Source organism: Sus scrofa, chromosome 3 (genome assembly GCF_054392235.1).
Source record: "Sus scrofa isolate SSC_HxYL_T2T_F1_AM1 chromosome 3, Sscrofa_HxYL_maternal_Yorkshire_Landrace_v2.0, whole genome shotgun sequence".
Classification (NCBI taxonomy): domain Eukaryota; kingdom Metazoa; phylum Chordata; class Mammalia; order Artiodactyla; family Suidae; genus Sus; species Sus scrofa.
The window spans coordinates 124,632,027-124,648,790 of record NC_139385.1 but is presented as its reverse complement, the minus strand read 5'-3'; the positions used below and the strand labels follow the sequence as shown (position 1 = coordinate 124,648,790).

Genomic DNA, 16,764 nt, shown 5'->3' with positions numbered 1-16,764 from the left:
AACGCTGGATCCTTAACCCACTGAGCGAGGCCAGGGATTGAACTCGCAACCTCATGGTTCCTAGTCGGATTCATTTCCACTGCACCGCGACAGGAACTCCTGCTCCTTTTCTTAACAAGCCAGGGAGAATAGCTGAGGGCGAAGGAGGGGTCCAGGGCTGTGGCCTTAATACAGCACGAGGATTATCGCAGGGTCCAGCTGTCCTGGCCTGGGCCGTGGGGGATCAAGACACCCCCACCAGCCTTGGCCTGCAACCTCCCCTCCCCTCTGTGCCCAGTTCTCCAGCCTCTGCTGAACACCCTGTGCATTGAAGTCAGCCCTGAGCTCATGGGAGCCGAGAGGCAGGCCGCCTCCTCCTCAGGACTCGAACTTCAGACGGCACTTCCTGCGGATGTGGTAGGAGTTCAGGATGTGGAACGCGGAAGCGGCCTTGCTGCAACGGGAGGCGTAGGTTCCAATCTTGGCTCAGGGTCTGTGGGCCCTGTGACCTTGGACGTCATGTCCCATCTGTGGGCCTTGTTTTTTTCACCTGGAAAGGCGTCCCTGACTTTGGGAGGCGCGGTGAGGTCGTGGTTGATAAAGCCGATCCAAAAATTCACTAGGGGGAGTTCCCTGGTGGCTTAGTGGTTAAGGATCTGGCATTGTCACTGCTGTGGCAAGGGTTTGATCCCTGGCCTGACAACCTCTGCATACAGTGGGCATGCCCCCCCCAAAAAAACAACCCCCAAATGTACTAGGAAGACCCCCAGAGGCAGACACTGCCACCCCTCCCACCCCGAACTCTCCTCAGATGGACAAGCAGGTTCAAATTCTTCCCAGGTCTGCCATGGCCTGTGGAAAAAGACAACCCAAGGAGCTTTCGGGCCCCTTCCAGCCGGGACTCCGTCAGACAAAGCAGAATGGTCATTTATAACGACAGAGTTTCCACTGGACAAATTGCTCACCGCCTTTGACCCTCTGCTTCCCCAGCTGTCAAGGCAGATAATAGCTCAGGCATCCGAGGGCTGCTGGGAGAGTTGAGTGGCCAGCCCTGGCCCTGGCCCAGCCATAGGGCAGAATCGGGGAGGTCCCTCCCGGGTCCTTGGGGAGGGGTGCTGTGCCCAGACATGCCTGGCTGCCCAGAAGTCACTCAGCATCCTGAGAAGTTGGGAGGGAACACTGACAACATGACTAAGGTGTCCTGAGCCGGGTCTCTTTGGAACGGACTGTGCCCACGGGGCAGGCTGGGTGAGCCACTCTGGGCCCCAGCATCTGGCACTGGAGTCAAGAATCCAAGTTCTGCAGATCCCCAAGGTTTGCAAGTCTTCTGTGTGTTCTTCACCTGGACTTGCCTGAGAAAGAGGCTTCTAAGCCCCCAAGACCTCACTCAAGTGCCCTGCGCATAGTAAATGCATAACAACGACTCCTGGGGTCAATGGATGAGGACGAGGTGTGAGAACCCCTGTTCATCAGACTCCGAAGTTGTCTCTTATCACGGGAATTTCCCTCTGATAATCCACAGGACAAGGAGTGACATTTCTCAGGGGTCTGCGGGAAGTCGGGGGACTCCCAGAGCAGCCTGGCGGGGCTGGAGGGTGACGTGAGGACTGGAAGGAGAGGGAACGGCTCGGGAGCAAGGCCCCGAGGACAGCAGCCAAGAGGAGTGTTTGGGAAGCTGGATGTGGAGAACGTAGGAGAAAAGTTTAGGGGCAGCTGCAGATTCTGAGGACGATGCCAAGACAGCAACAATGGGGAGAGGGTATTTTTGAAACGTTTTTGAACTCTGCTACCAAACATCAGGAATGCAGGTGTCAATCCTGGACAAAGATGACAGGTTGAACATTTGCATCTGTTTTCATTCCCTTCAGACAGTCACTAAAACTAAAGCCATGGCATCTTTAGAGGCATGGCCCGTGAAAACAGAGAGAACACAAGGAAACAGCAGCAGTTACTCAATGACACACCCCGGAGACTGGTAAATGAGAGGTAACTGATGCAGCAGATAGGAGGGGGCGGGGCCCTGAGCCCACAGCCGGGAAAGTGATGATCGACCTGGGCTACATCCCAGAAGGTGCTACAGGCTCTGGACCTGGAAACTCCAGGTTGCACTGGAAATGGATGTTGGCTAAAAGGAGGATTGATTGACAGTGGTGAGAAGCAGCCTGAGTGCTAGATCTCCTTGCATCGACTCTCCTCGAGGGGGGGGGACGGGGGGGCGGGGCGGGGGGGGGCCCGGCGTTGACTGCCCCTCCCGAGTCCTTGCAGAGGATGGGAGGGTTATTTCCTGGGGAGAGTGCAACAGAGGTTTCTGCAAAGGGGATGCCAACCACTGCTGCAAATGGGAGATTAAATAAATACATGTGCGCTGGAGTCCAGGGCTTCACCAGCCCTCTGTCCTGCTGAACTCCAGAATCCTGGAGGCTAGAACGTCACTCCTATTCTCTAGGAGGTCCTCAAGAAATGACACCTTCAGCTCGCCCTCCAAGGAAGCTCCTAGTCAACAAACTCCATCCAGGTCTCAAGTTCTGAAACCATTTTTAGCAACCGTCCCTCTTCATAATGAGCAATTACCAAGTATTCAAGGAAGGCTTTTCTAAAATGAAAGAGGGTGACTTACACAAGCTAGTGGGAAAAAGTACCTTGGATTACAGATTGGAGAAGGAACTATATCCAGGAAAAATAAGAGGATGCTATTTTGAAAAAGAAATAAACAGAGAAAACGAGCTCTTGGAAATGAAAAGCATGATGGCAGAAGTGAAAAACGAAATGGGAGTCGAAGAGAGAGGTGAGGAAAGCTTTTGGGAGGAAGAGCAAAAGGATGAACGTGAAACACACGAGAGAAGAATCAAAAAGGAAAGGACCAGTGCAGGATGTACCACATCAGAATGTTTGAGTCCCAGAGAGAATAAAGAAAACAGGAGGGAGAAATTGCCAAAGAAGCAATTCATGGAAGTGTCCTTGAACAGAAGAAGAGTTTCCAGACTGAATGGGTTCTCTGTGTGCCCAGCACACAGTGAAAAGGACCCACGCTAGCTCTAATTGGCTGAAATGTCAAAATACTGGCGTCAAAGAGAAGAACCTACAAGTTTCCAGAAAGGGAAAAAAAAACCCCAAAAACCAAAAAACAGTTCATCAAAGAAAAGGATCAGGAAACAAAAGCTTGTGAACGCTAAAGTGCAATAGACTGATGCTTTCCAAATTCTGAAGAAAATTGATATCCAACCTATAATTTAATTCCATCTAAACTCTCAATCAAGCGTCTGGAGAGCATACAGACATTTTCAGATGTGTAAGATATCAAAACAGTTACCTCCATGCAGGTTTTTTTTTTTTTTTTGGCTGTGCCTGTGGCATGTGGAGGTTCCTGGGCCAGGGATCAAATCTGAGCCACAGAAGTGATACCACCAGATCCTTAACCCTCTGAGCCACAGGGGAACTCCTCATGTACCCTTTATCGGGACGCTACCAGAGAATGAATGTGCTCCACCAAAACAAGGGAGTAAACAGAGGAAGAGGAAGAAGACAAGAAATAGAAGCTCCAAAGGAGATTTCAGACTGACAACATGCACCAGGCTCAAGAGGGCTCCCCAGCCCTGATTAGAGTGGGTCGGAGGACTCCAAGAGAAATTTTGTTAAGAAAATGGAATGTACAGAAAATATCTCGCTTCTGAATGCTTTTAGCGGAGATTTCGATGACGGGCAGAGCTTGTGTGTCACATGTAATGATAACTACATAGAAAACTAAGCAAAAACAACCATTACATCTGGGAAAGACAACCAACAAAGTGCAAAACGGTTAAATTAACCACAGTCTATGTCATGGCTCAGCCCTGAGTAACACGTGCCGTCATAGTAACGGAAACACTGCAAAATGATGCATCTGAAGTCATTGTCTGACTCTACTGGGAGGGCAGGGGGACGGGGAGAGATGGGTGGATCCGTGTGGGAGAGGGAAAGAGCTAAAGGGCTTTTCTGGGGGAAGGTCAAAGGCGGAGCTATGGAGAAAGGGCTCTTTAGAGATCCGGAGGCAAATACCAGAAATCAGCCACCAGCTGACAATGGTTCCTCCAGAGAACCGCACTGGCGTAGGGTAATCCTCTTAGGGCAGCTTGATTCTTAGCCTGCATCGTTTTTATTTAAGTGAGTTTATTTAAGTTAGTCGGACAGGGAGAGCCAAACATCATATGATATCATTTATATGTGGAATCTAAAAAACGGATACAAATGAACTTATTTGCAGAGCAGAAACAGACTCGCAAACTTTGAAAACAAACTTATGGTTACCAAAGGGGAGAGGTGGGAGGGGAGGGATGGGGGGGTGGTTGGGGGTCAGCATATGCACACTGAGGTACGTGGAATGACTGGCCAACGGGGACCTGCTCTGTAGCACAGGGAACTCTACCCAAAATCCTGTGATAATCTGTATGGGAAAAGAACTTGGAAAAGAATGGATGAGTGGGATTCCTGTCGTGGCCAGGCGGTAATGAACCTGACTAGCATCCATGAGGACATGGGCTGGATCCCTGGCCTCGCTCAGTGGGTTAAGGATCCGGTGTTGCCGTGAGCTGTGGTGTAGGTCACAGATGTGGCTCAGATCCGGTGTTGCTGGGGCTCTGGTGTAGGCTGGCAGTTACAGCTCTGATTGGATCCCTAGCCTGGGAACTTCCATATGCCGCAGGTGCAGCTCCAAAAAGCAAAAAAATAAAAATACTTAAAAAAAATAAAATTAAATTGAAAAGGCAGAAAAAAGAATGGTTGCATGCATCGGTATAACTGAGTCATTTGTTGTACAGCAGAAATGATCGCGGCAGTATAAATCAACTGTACATCAATAAAACCTTAAAAAGTGGGGAAAAAAAGCTTTAAAAAATTAATTTTTGAATTAAAAAAAAAAAAAAGGCGCCCATCCCTGCCCCTCTCTCTTTGGTGATTTCTCGAGAGGCTGACTAAACACGAGGACTCCTTGTTGCTGACAGCCTTGGGAGGGAGTTCATTGCAAGCTATTCTAAGTGGATGAGCCCAGCCTATGAGCAGGCCCTCGAACAGCTCAGAAAAACGAGGGATGGTGAGAAATCAAGATGGAGCTGAAAGCACCCCTGGAGCATCTCCTAGCACCTCGGGTGGGTTCCCAAGCCTCTCGGTGCTTTTACAGATTGATGCTGGGATAAAATGTCTGCAGAAGGGACCAGGCTGTGCCCAGACCACCTGCCTATAGGAAGCCCTGGAAGGGAGATGGGAAGAGGCCGGAGGTGTGCCGAGACCCCATTCCGTGTGTGGGCTTCCGCCAGCGCCCCCGTTCCCACCCTGATCGTCCCTCAGGTCCTGCTGTCCCGGTCCCAGAAACTAGAAATCCGGGTCACAGCACACCACCACTCAACTGTGTTTACAGAAGAGAGATCGTTATTTACAAGAACAGAAACACTGAGCTAATTCACTTTTAAATACACCAAACAGAGCAGCAGACAAAAAGAAAACAGAAACTTCTGGGTGGAAAGGGGGCAGTGTGTCCCAGTCGGGCTTGGCCTTCTTGAGGCTGGGCTTTCCCGAGCTCTCTCTCCGCTGGCAGGCAGACCCTTCCCAATATCCACCAACCTACCTTCTCCATGAGGGAATCCAAGTTAAGACATCAGGACCTTCTTCCCAGATCACTCAGGACCCCAAGCCAAGTAAGACCCATCCCCAGAGCTCCCGGGGGGGCCCCCCGTTCTCAAAGCTTTTCCAGAGATGTGTTCTGGGCAGGGTGAGTCACCCAGCTCCCGTCCTTGGGACCACAGAGGCCCCCACCTCCCATGCAGCCTCTCCTTACTCCTTTTGGGAGGTCAGCCTTCTGCTTGGACCAAGATTGGAAAAGCACGGAGGGAAGCCTGGGTCCTGACTCTCAACCCCCCAAAGCTAGTCTGAGAACCGGAAATGATCAGGGGCAAAGTTCCTGACAACCGGTAACCCGGGGAGAAAAATAAGAAGGCAAATGGGGAGTCCCCGTCATGGCGCAGCGGAAACAAATCCGATTGGGAACCATGAGGTTGCGGGTTTGATCCCTGGCCTCCCTCAGTGGGTTAAGGATCCGGCCTTGTCATGAGGTGTGGTGTAGGTTGAAGATGCCGCTCAGATCGGGCGTTGCTGTGGCTGTGGCGTAGGCCGGTGGCTGCAGTTCGGATTTGACCCCTAGCCTGGGAACCTCCATGTGCCGTGAGTGTGACCCTAAAAAGACAGAAGACAAAAAAAAATTTAAAAAAAAAAAAAAAGGCAAAGGGGTGTGTATGGAAAGAACTGTTTTTGCTCCTGGGATTAGCTCCTTCTTATATTTTTGTTCTAAAATGAACAGCTTTTAAAAATGAAATGATGCTGGAGGCTGACATATTTTTTTAATGTCCTTACTTGGCAAAATTGGAAAGTTGGCATCTCTAGCAAGTCCTTCCTCAAAATAATAATTTTTTGGAGGGTGGTAGATTTTATTGGACTGTGAAAGTTCCAAGACAGAGACAGAGCAGGGAGAGTAAGACCCAGCTGCAGACCAGAACCAGAACCAGAACCACAGATTGCGAGGGTGAGGAGGGCACCGAAGCACGCAGTCCAGTCCCCTCCTGATACCTGAGTGTGCCGCAACACCCCAGCTAAATGCTAGGCTGGCCCCCGGCTTGGTGCCCTTCAGTGACAGGGAGCTCATTCCCTCTTGGAGCAGCTCGGATGATTACAAAGTGCTTCCTGTCCTAAGGAGGAACCTGGGTCCTTGGAACCAGGCCTGCCCTGGAGCACCGAGAGCCAGGCCCTCCTCCTGCTGCCCCCCACAGTCCCAGTCTTCTGTGGTTGGGGTCTCTGCTTCCCCATCCACCCTAATCATTCCTCTTGTGAGGTGACACGCCTGAGATCCCTTGCCCAGCAAGTGAGGAAGGTCAAAGCCAGCTCTTCTGCTCCTGGCACAGCGCCCTGTCCCCTAGTTCTCTAGATGTGGCAATGGCTCCATGTCCTCGGTTCATGAGATAGTTCTGGTTGTTCAGAACCAGCTGGAAAAGCAACAAAGAAACCAAAATGGAAAAAAAAAAAAAAAAAAAGAAATACAAAAAAGTCCATGCGATCCCAATAAACACACATCCAGATTTTTTTTTCAAGTGTGGAAGAAAAGAAGGCCCGTTGGTCATGACAGTCTTCCCTGGACATAGGCTCCCAGATGATTTTTACCACATTTTTGCTTTTCTGTGTTTCCCAGTTTTTCTGCAATGACGTGGTTTTTATTTATAGAATAGAACACAATAATGACCATTGAGAAGGCTGCAATAAGAAAGGTTAAAATTAAAGTGATCTCACCTAAGACCCCAGTTCCCTGCCACTGTGCACTGAAAAAGCTGCCGGGGCTCTGGGGCTCCAGAGATGGCCTCAGATGGTGGCCCTGCCCCGGGGCAGGGGCCCACCCCCAGACCCCTGCTCAGCTCTAACATCGCAGCACTTTACAGCAGCCTGACGTTCCTGCTGCATCGGCCCCAGCCCTTGGCTGCTGCCACATGGTGAGCCCATGGCTACGCAGACCCCAGACCACCCCGGGTCATTGCCAGTGTGCTTCTACCCAACTGCCCCTCCTCCGTTCTCCTCCAGGCTTGCTGCCCCTCCCCAGCTCCCACCAGGTGGAAGAACGAGAATGGGGAGCCAAACAGAGGATGCACAGGACCACAGCTCAGCCCTGCATCACCTATCAGTTGTACAGACAAGAGATGAGCACTCAAAGGGGAGATGTGTCATATGTGGGGTGTGAGGAGCTGGGCCAGGACCCAGCCCTCTGATCTAGTCCAGTGCTTGCTCCTCTGGGGCTCAGATCCGAGCCCCCAGGCGTGACTAGGGTGTGCTGGGTCCATGCAGAGTGCTGGGGCCACGGGTCACGCAACACCCTCCGTGCCAGCCCTCCAGGGCAGGTCTTTGCCAGCTTCTCCCCAGGGCGCCTGGCAGTCCCAGGCTCATGTCAGCACTGAGCCAAACCCTGATTAGACGCGGAGGTCAGAGTCCCGCCTGACTTTCAGGTTCTGTTGTGTCACGTGGTCCTGGGTGAATTGTTTCCCTCTTGGGAACTCGATTTTCCGATGGATAAAACCAAGGCAGAGAGCCTTGGACAGTGATTAGGCTGGCGGTTTCTAAGTTTCCTTCCAAGCTTAACATTCAGCTATTCTGGGCCGGACCGGGGACCCCACCCTCCGCCGGTTCAGCCTCGCCTTTGGGCTGCCCTGAGTGGATGGTCTGAGAGAAGTCCCCCTCCTGGCGTACACGTGTTTGTGGGTGTGGACTTGTGTGTGTAGGGCTGCAGGGCGTGCAGGGGTGTGCGTGTGAGAAGGGGGGTCTCAGGAGGACAGGCTCCCCATTTTTGTCTCCGGTACAGGCACATCCAGTTACATCATCTTTTTGAGGATTCGGCTCCCAGCTCCCCCATCCCGCTCCCCCCTCCGCATCCCTCCTGGTTCCCTTGTTGTCCCAGCTCCTGCCTCTATCGCAAGCCCCGGGCCCTATGTTCCTCCTGGGACAGGTCTGTCCCATCAGAGGGGTGGCCCCCTCCCCCAAGTGGTCTCTCCTTCACGACCCCGCCCCTCTCAGGCCCCTCCCAGCCTTTAAAGAGGCGCCCACAGCTCTCAGAGCCCTCTTGTTCCAGACAGAAAGGAAGACAGACTCCCATTGCACAATGACACCTTCGAACCATTATTCTGCCAAGATCCGAATGAAAACTCGGAACGCCTGACAGCGCCATGATTTGTTAACCTGACATCGCCTCGCTGTGCTTTGCACAAGGTTTAATTAAACTCTCAGGAGTGATTGGGGAGCCCTTGTATTGTGCACCTCTGGGCTTTTCCAGGAGCCCTGGGGCGGGGGAAGGGCAGGGCCTTTTTCACAACAGAGACAAAGGCTCAAGGATGGTCCCTAAAAGATTGGGAGTCGGGGGCACAGCGCAGCCTGTCGGAGTGCAAGGGGCCTAGGGGACCACTCCGCCCATTCAGGCGAGGACCCTGCTGAGACTAGTCTTTTCTTTTTCTTTCTTTCTTCCCTTTTTTTTTTTTTTGGTTTTTAGAGCCAAACCTGCCACATATGGAGGTTCCCAGGCTAGGGGTCAAATCAGAGCTACAGCTGCCGGCCACAGCCACAGCCACAGCCACATGGAATCTGAGTCTCATCTTCAATCTATATCACAGCTCACGTTAACGCTGGATCCCTAACCCACTGAGCGAGGCCAGGGATTGAACTTGTATCCTCATGGATACTTGTCAGGTTCGTGACCCCCTGAGTCACAATGGAAACTCCAGACCAGCACTTTGTGTGCTTCAGTGAATCCCAGTGATGCCACCTCCACCCCCTCCACCCCCACCTCCACTGGACTCACCCTCAGGGCCGGCAGGGAGCTGACCTGGTCCATGGTCAGCGTGGCCTCCTTGTAGTATTTTCCAGGGGGGCAGAGCTTCAGGAAGGAGTCATGGATGCTGAGAAGAGAGGCATGGTGGGCTGGGAGTGGGGACCAGCAGGCTGCCCCCTTCGCCTGCAAGCTGTCTTGGGAGGAAGGGGACTCAGGATTGATTGACATAGAGAAGGCAGTTATAAATCATTCTGCCCTTGCAGAAACATCCCTCAGGCTCCAGTGTGTCCCGGGGATTTAAGGATAAGCCAGGCCCAAGGAAAGGTACACGAAGGTGCCCTGTAGCCTGAACACAGCTTGCAAGTGCCCTGGAAGGGCCTTCTGTCCTCATTCCTCCAGCCCCTCATTTACGGATGAAGAAAACAGCAGGGCCTTGGGGAAGCCAGTGCACCACCCCGGGGCCATCTGCACAGGCCCACCCTCAGCCCAGAAAAAAGAGGTCGCTTGTGGGTGTGGCCGAGTCAGGATTAGAACCCAACTGCCTGCAGCCAGCAAACCACGCAGCCACCCGAGGCCAGCGAGCTGGCTCCAGACTGTGGGACTAAGCAGGTGTCCGCATCGATCCTATAATCAATGTCTCTGTCTGCCCGCCTCCTCCCTGCGCCAAGGGGTTTTGCTTACGAGGGATGGGCAGGTAGGGGGAGCTGGCTGTGCGAGAGGAAGTGGGTGGGAGCCACGTCTGCCCTAGGTCAAGAGGGGGCCGGCCATGACCCCATGTCCCTCCCAGCCCACATTCTGGGAGAATGGACTCCATCAGCCTTGTAAGGGGGCCCTGAACTTTACACGGGCAAGGTGGGCAGGAAGCCCAAAAGTGGGGTGTGGAATGGGGGAGCAGAGACCATCTCCAGGAACGAATGGGCTGAGGGAGGGATGCTAAGGATGACTGCAGGGAGGAGAGGAAAGCCATCGGAGCTGGCAGGTCCAGTGGCCTGCAGCTGAAGGGGGCGCTGGGAGGGGTCTGCCCCAGCCCGAAGCAGGAATTGTTAGAATTGCTGGGGTGGGGTGATAAAAGGCAGACTGACTTCGAGCGCATTTTATTAACTTTCAAGAATTCCCTGAGGCCATGCACCTGTATGGCCAGCGCCCAGGCTGGGCCGCTCCCACCATCCCCCACACTGGTTCCCCACTGGGGTGCCGACTGCCTGCTGCCAACTCACAGAGACATTTGTCTTTCGTGGAACTTGCATCACCATCCTACAAGGAAGGGATCGTTGTCTATTTTACAGATGCGGACACTGAGGCTCAAGGAGATGAAGCAACGCGCCTTGCCTAAGGTCACACTGGGGTCAGTGCGAAGGTCAGAGCGGTGGACACCAAAGCTTTTTAAACCCCAGGAGCCCCCAAGAGGGAGGTCTCAGGAGGACAGCAGGATGGGGGTGGGACTGGGGGAGGGCAGAAGAAAAGGAGTCCTCACTGCCATTGTCACCCCCCTTCTTGTTTCTCAGGCTCTGTGTGCTGGGTGCATTCGAGCGTATACACGCATTGAATCTTCCCAGCAACCCAGCGGGAGAGGTACAGGGGTGATCATTGCTATAGATGGGTAAATTGAGGCTCAGAGAGTTGAAGGAGGCTGCCCAAGGCCATACAGCTCAGAAGAGGTAGAGTGTGGGGTCTGAACCCTAAACTAGGCTTTTCGGGCTGTCTACCCACCTCTAAAGGGCCGGCCTCCCCCCATCCAAGTGAAAGAGTCTCAGCCCCACCTCCCCACCCCCGCCCACGAGAGCCTTCTGGGGAGGGGGGCTGTGGGGAGGGCCCTGCCCCGACTTCAGGCCTTCCCAGGCCACCCAGTGGGTGGGCTGCCCGCAGATGAATCGTGGCTGCATCTCAGCTGCCACAAAATTTTCTCCTCCTCCAAATATGGATCAGCCGGCTCTAAATGGAACTCTGAATTAATCACTAATGGACTCAACAGTCAAAGCCATTTGAAAAACTCACACATCCCGCCTGCCAGAAAGCGAGAAGCCCAAGCTGCGGCTCCCTTCCACGCCTCCCCACACGAGGGGAGGGGCTGCGTGCCGGGCGATGGGGAGGAGGCGGGGAGACAGCTGCCCTGCTCCCACTCTTCGGGGACCGTGGGCCTGCCTCATGCCCTCTGGGCCTCAGTCTGCCCCCTACTCAGTGCATCTCAGCCACCCCTCCATCCTCCAGTTCAGGCCTTCTGTACCCCTCTGGCACCCTGTCCAAACCCTTGCCTCTGAGGCCCTCCAATTTAGCCTTTTTCAACATTAGAATCATGTCAGGAGCTTTGAAAGGCTCCATACCCGGCTCTAGAGATTCTCATTCAAGGCGAGGGCGAGGCCCAGGCCCTATAGGTCTGACAAACTTGTGTGTGTGTCTTGCAGGCAGGGCTGAAAAGAACACGGCTGGAAAGTTCGGGGACCTGAAGGGTGCTAAGAGGATCGAGGGGCGTCATGGCTAGGTCCGCACGAGCAGGAGCTAAGGGCAAAGCTTTGGGCTCCCCCATCAGACCCATCCCCACCCCAAGGTCATGTCAGGAGCCATCCTGAGTGATACAGGCTGCGTACTCCAGATTGCTCAGACTGAGTTGGCCTGACCCAGGCTGAGCCACAAAGGTCTAAAGGAAGCCCCATGTGCCCTTTTTGAGTCAGGTCACAGACTCTGGGTCCAGAACCACCACTGAAAATGAGGGTCCAGGAGGGCCTGTGCACTGCGTCCCCAAAGACACCTGGAAGGCAGGGGCTTCTAGGACAGCGATTCAACCAGAACTCAGAGAGGGCTGACCTGGAGGCTGAGGACAAAGGGGCCCTGCTCTTTCAGAGACCAACAGAAGGTGAAAGAAAATCCCCACAGGCTAGAAACTTAGGGTACAGCTGTCCTCCTGGGACAGCCAAACCAAGGCAGCCCTGGACGGGGAAGAAGCTGTCACATGCGGTCTGCCCCTCTCATAATGTGTCATCTGCTGATCCGGTGACCAGGCTTTTATGTCCTATGCAAGTCACAGATAAGAAGGTGGGAAAGACAAAGGCAGAGCCACCCTCCTCCAAACGTTACCTCTGTTTATCAGTCTCTTGGATACTTTTATCAACTGGCTGAATCCCTCCAACCCTAACTGTCATCCAGCCACATTTCTTTGTCACGTTTGCAGGAAAATCACAACACCTTGTCAGAGGTGATGTTGGAAAATTGTCCAGAAGTGATCAGGCCTTAGTCTGGCTCAACTTGGCCGTGGCAGTGATGGCTGCTTTCTCCCCTGAGTAGCACCGGCTCTCGGCTTCCTGAGCACGGCCAATGCTGCTGGGCATCTGCCACAAAGCTGCCCCTTCACTTTACAGACGATGCATCCATGCTAACCCTGATACAGTCAGGGCGAGGTCCCTCCAAGCAGCTAGCCCGTGATCGGCTCGCGTGCGTGCACAGGCATGGGTTTCATCCTTCCTGAGATACTCTTCCTGTGTATAGATGCCTGTATGCATAGCCCTTTATTTTGCAAAAAACAACAGCTCCTATATATATACCTGTCTAGTTATATATATCAAAGAGAGACAGCTAAATATGCTAAAAAAAGCCAATAGTTCTATAAGGCTACAATGAATATTATTGATACCTGGTACCCTGTGGCACCACTTAATCCCTGCTCTCCAGAGGCAGCATTTAAAAATATATTTTGCGATTGCTCTTGGGTTCTCCTTAATGTTTGTGCAGTATTTCTATATTCTGCCATAATATTTCTGATACTGCCATTCATAGATATTTTTTCATCCTCGGCATTACTTTATGCTATTAAAAAAGAGAATTTATTTCAATCTGTATATTACTTCTTTCCCCAACCTCTCAATATAAAATGATTTTCCTGAATAAACATTCAGTCTTTATATTATTATTATATACATAGTGTTTGTACAATTGTAGGTATTATTACATATTATATTATGCAGGTATTATTCCAACATTGCTCACAGCTGAGTCCCTAGTGCCGTGTGATTACATTTTCTTTCTTATAAGGCTCTTTATTTTCCCCAGAGTTAATGATCACTTTTCTTTTGCTTAGGTTTCAGTGCATCATTATTTTGTCCGCAAACTTTCCATAGTACGGTAAATTCCTCTTAATATCGCTATATACATTGTGTGATATGTAATGTACTGTAGGTTCATTTTATTTTCTTGGGGGTAGCACTCTTAGAACCCCTGGATGCTTAATTCGAATCTGGACTTACTGCTTTTCAGGCCTCCTGCCTGAGCCATTATCATCCTTGGGCTTCTCTTCACTGTCGTCCTTGTAATTCCATTGTGTTGGCATCCTCTGTTTCCTGGCTCCCATGTCTTTGTTTTTCTTAGTTTACTTACTAGTTTTAATGGAGAACTTAGTTTACTTATTAGTTTTTTTATGATTTTTATTTTTTCCATTGGAGTTGATTTATAGTGTTCTGTCAATTTTCTACTGCACAGTATAGTGACCCAGTCATATATATAAATATGACAATATATATGTGTGTGACTATATATGTATTCTTTTTCTCACCTTATCCTCCATCCTGCTCCATCACAAGTGACTGGATATAGTTCCCTGTGCTAGGCAGCAGGATACCACTGCTTATCCACTCCAAATGCAATAGTTTGCATCAATTAACCCCAGATTCCCAGCCCACCCCCCCTCCCTCCTCCTCCCCCTTGGCAAGCACAAGTCTGTTTTCCAGTCCATAAATGTCTATTATGTGGAAAGGCTCATTTGGGCCATATGTTAGATTCCAGATATGTGATCTCACATGGTATGTGTCTTTCTCTTTCTGACTTAACTTCACTTAGTATGAGAGTCTCTAGTTCCATCCACGTTGCTGCAAATGGCATTATCTTGCTTTTTTATGGCTGAGTCGTATTCCATTGTGTATGTATACCACACCTTCCTACTCCAGTCGTCTGTCGATGGACATTTAATTTGTTTCCATGTCTTGGCTACAGTGAATAGAGCTGCAGTGCACAGACAGGTGCATCTATCTTTTTCAAGGAAAGTTTTATCAGGATATAAGGCCAAGAGTGGGATTGCTGGGTCATATGATAGTTCTATATTTAGTTTTCTGAGGTGCTGCCATATGTTTTCCATAGTGGCTGTACCAATTTACATTCCCACCAACAGTGCAGGAGGGCTCCCTTTTCTCCACACCCTCAATATCTCCCCAGGACGTGGTCTTCTGGGTCTGGAGACTCACTTCAGTTTGAAGCAGCAGAGAGCTCTCCTTGGTATCACCCCACCCATCTTGGCATTTCTGTCCCCCACTCCGTGCTTGTTCTGTTCTGTCTCATTTGAAAGTCTCCAAAGTGGTGAAACCAAAGCAGAGCAGGCGCTGAACCACTGCACTTCCTGAAGCAAGAGCACCCCAGCTCCCTCCCCCAGCATCGACCCATCCTGTCCTTCCAGCCCCCAGAGAGTGGGAGCCCCTGGGCAGGAGCTACCCAAGGGGGCACAGGTGGGCCCCTCACCCACAGGCACGGAGCTGCCAAAGGAAGGGGCCACTTTGAGAGAAGCCAGTTCGAGAAGCCGGGCTGAAGTGGAGCCTTGGCTGGCATCTCTCATGGGGACCTGCTCCCCAGGACGACACAGATCAGACCAGGCCCTTCGCATGGGGAGGTCACCTTCAACAAGTGGGGAAAGAGGTGAGGGGCTGGCACTAGTCAGGGACGGCCTCATGGCCCCGGGGAGCGGTTCTGAAAGGAAGCGGCGCTAAGGTCAGCTCTCTCCCAGAATGTCTTTCTCAGCAGCCCAGTAGGGAGCTCGGGAAGATGGAGGGACTGTGTCCAAAGAGAGACACCCGCCCTCCCGTCCTCCCCTCTCTCTGCTGATGCCACTGCCACCACCACTTAGCCTGGGCGGCCTCCAGGCACATATGAGGGGCCCAGGGGATTCAGAGAATATCATTTGGGAGTCCTTGGACTTCCGGGAGTGGACGGGGAGCAGGCGGGGTCATGCACAAGGGGCGAGAGAGCCTGTTGGTGCACAGCCTCTACAGGACAATCGTAGTCATCCCTAATGACTTTTTTATTTTATTTTACTTTATTTTATTTTATTACCTTATTTTGCTTTTTTAGGGCCACACCTGCAGCATGTGGAGGTTCCCAGGCTAGGGGTCAAATCAGAGCTACAGCTGCCGGCCTACACCACAGCCACAGCCACACGGGATCTGAGTTCAATCTGCAAACTACACCCCAGCTCAGGGCAACACTGGATCCTTAACCCACCAAGCAAGGCCAGGGATCGAACCTGCGTCCTCATGGATGCTAGTCAGACTCATTAACCGCCGAGCCATGACAGGAACTCCCCTAACGACATTTTAAACACACCCACCCTTTGCCCAGCATTTCTGTGGCTAGAAATCTCTCCTGTGGATTTACTCTCACCTGTTGGATAAGCTTTTTGTGCGTAAATGTTTGCTGTAGCGTTATTTGTAAAACTAAAACGCATCAACAAGGTAAGTGTGCATTGTGGGGGGAGTGGTAAATAAATGTCGGTTCTTTCATGGGAAGGAATGTTCCACAGCCATGAAGAAACAAAGCAACAAACAAGGCAGATCTCTGCAGGCTTTACATGAAAGTAGCCAACAGGAAGACTTACGAGGCCAGACTGGTACAAAGCTACACTGTGAATGGGTAGATGATTCGGTAGGAATGGGGTCAGATTTTTCAAGGCTACTTATGTAGGGCTAGCTACAAAATTTTCTTCTGGAAGCTTTAGTGAGCAACTCTCTGTGCACAGTGGCTATCCTGACGGAGAAGGCCTGGGAAGAGGGAAGAGACATACTGACTTTTCATTTAGAATGTTCTATGCTATTTGAATTTTCTGACCTTGCTCACATATTAATTTTTAAATTTTATCTCATTTTCATTCAAGTGTTCCTCGTTAGAAAATACCAAAAAAAAGGATATATGGCTAGTAGGATATGGGTTATTTGGAGTGTTCTCACATTTTCCTCTATTTAAAAAAAAAAAAAAAAAAAAAAAAAAAAGAGAGAGAGCAATTTTTTTAATTTTTAAAAAAATTTTTGGCCACCCCTTGGCCTATGGAGATCCCCGGCCGGGGGTCAGATCCAGGCCGCAGCTGAGCCCTGCAATGCCAGATCCTTAACCTGCTGTGCCAGGCCAGGGAGCAAACCTGCATCCCAGTGCTCTAGAGATGCCGCCAGTCCCACGGTGCCACGGCGGGAACTCCAGATGTTCATTTTAAAAGGAAAGTCATGTAACCCCGTGACGGTCCCTGGTCTCCGTGGCTCCCTGTGCCCCAGCCACCCCTCAGTTCCCATCTGTGCCCAAGTCTCATGCTTGTGGCAGATTCATCGTCCTGCCTGGAACTCTGAGTGGGAAGTGTGGCTTCCAGGCTGGGTAGGATGGCTGGGGAGGGTGAGTCTAAGCAGAGACAACGAGAGGAGAGGGTCCTGGGGTGGGGGGGATCTAAG

The 16,764-nt window shown here is 51.5% G+C and overlaps 1 protein-coding gene across 5 annotated transcripts in view; it reads right to left on the bottom strand.

The window, feature by feature from the left end:
* The window catches only part of CIB4 (calcium and integrin binding family member 4), a 98,398-nt gene that overhangs the window by 31,920 nt on the left and 49,714 nt on the right, over positions 1-16,764 (bottom strand). For 3 of the 5 annotated variants that reach the window (XM_021087728.2, XM_085019922.1, XM_085019923.1), the window contains one exon: positions 9,332-9,428. The exons of the other annotated variants lie outside the window; for them this stretch is intronic. In XM_021087728.2, coding sequence (XP_020943387.2) covers positions 9,332-9,364 — 33 coding nt within the window. In that variant the 5' untranslated portion in view covers positions 9,365-9,428. The remainder of the gene's footprint in view (positions 1-9,331; positions 9,429-16,764) is intronic. 5 annotated transcript variants of the gene reach the window in all.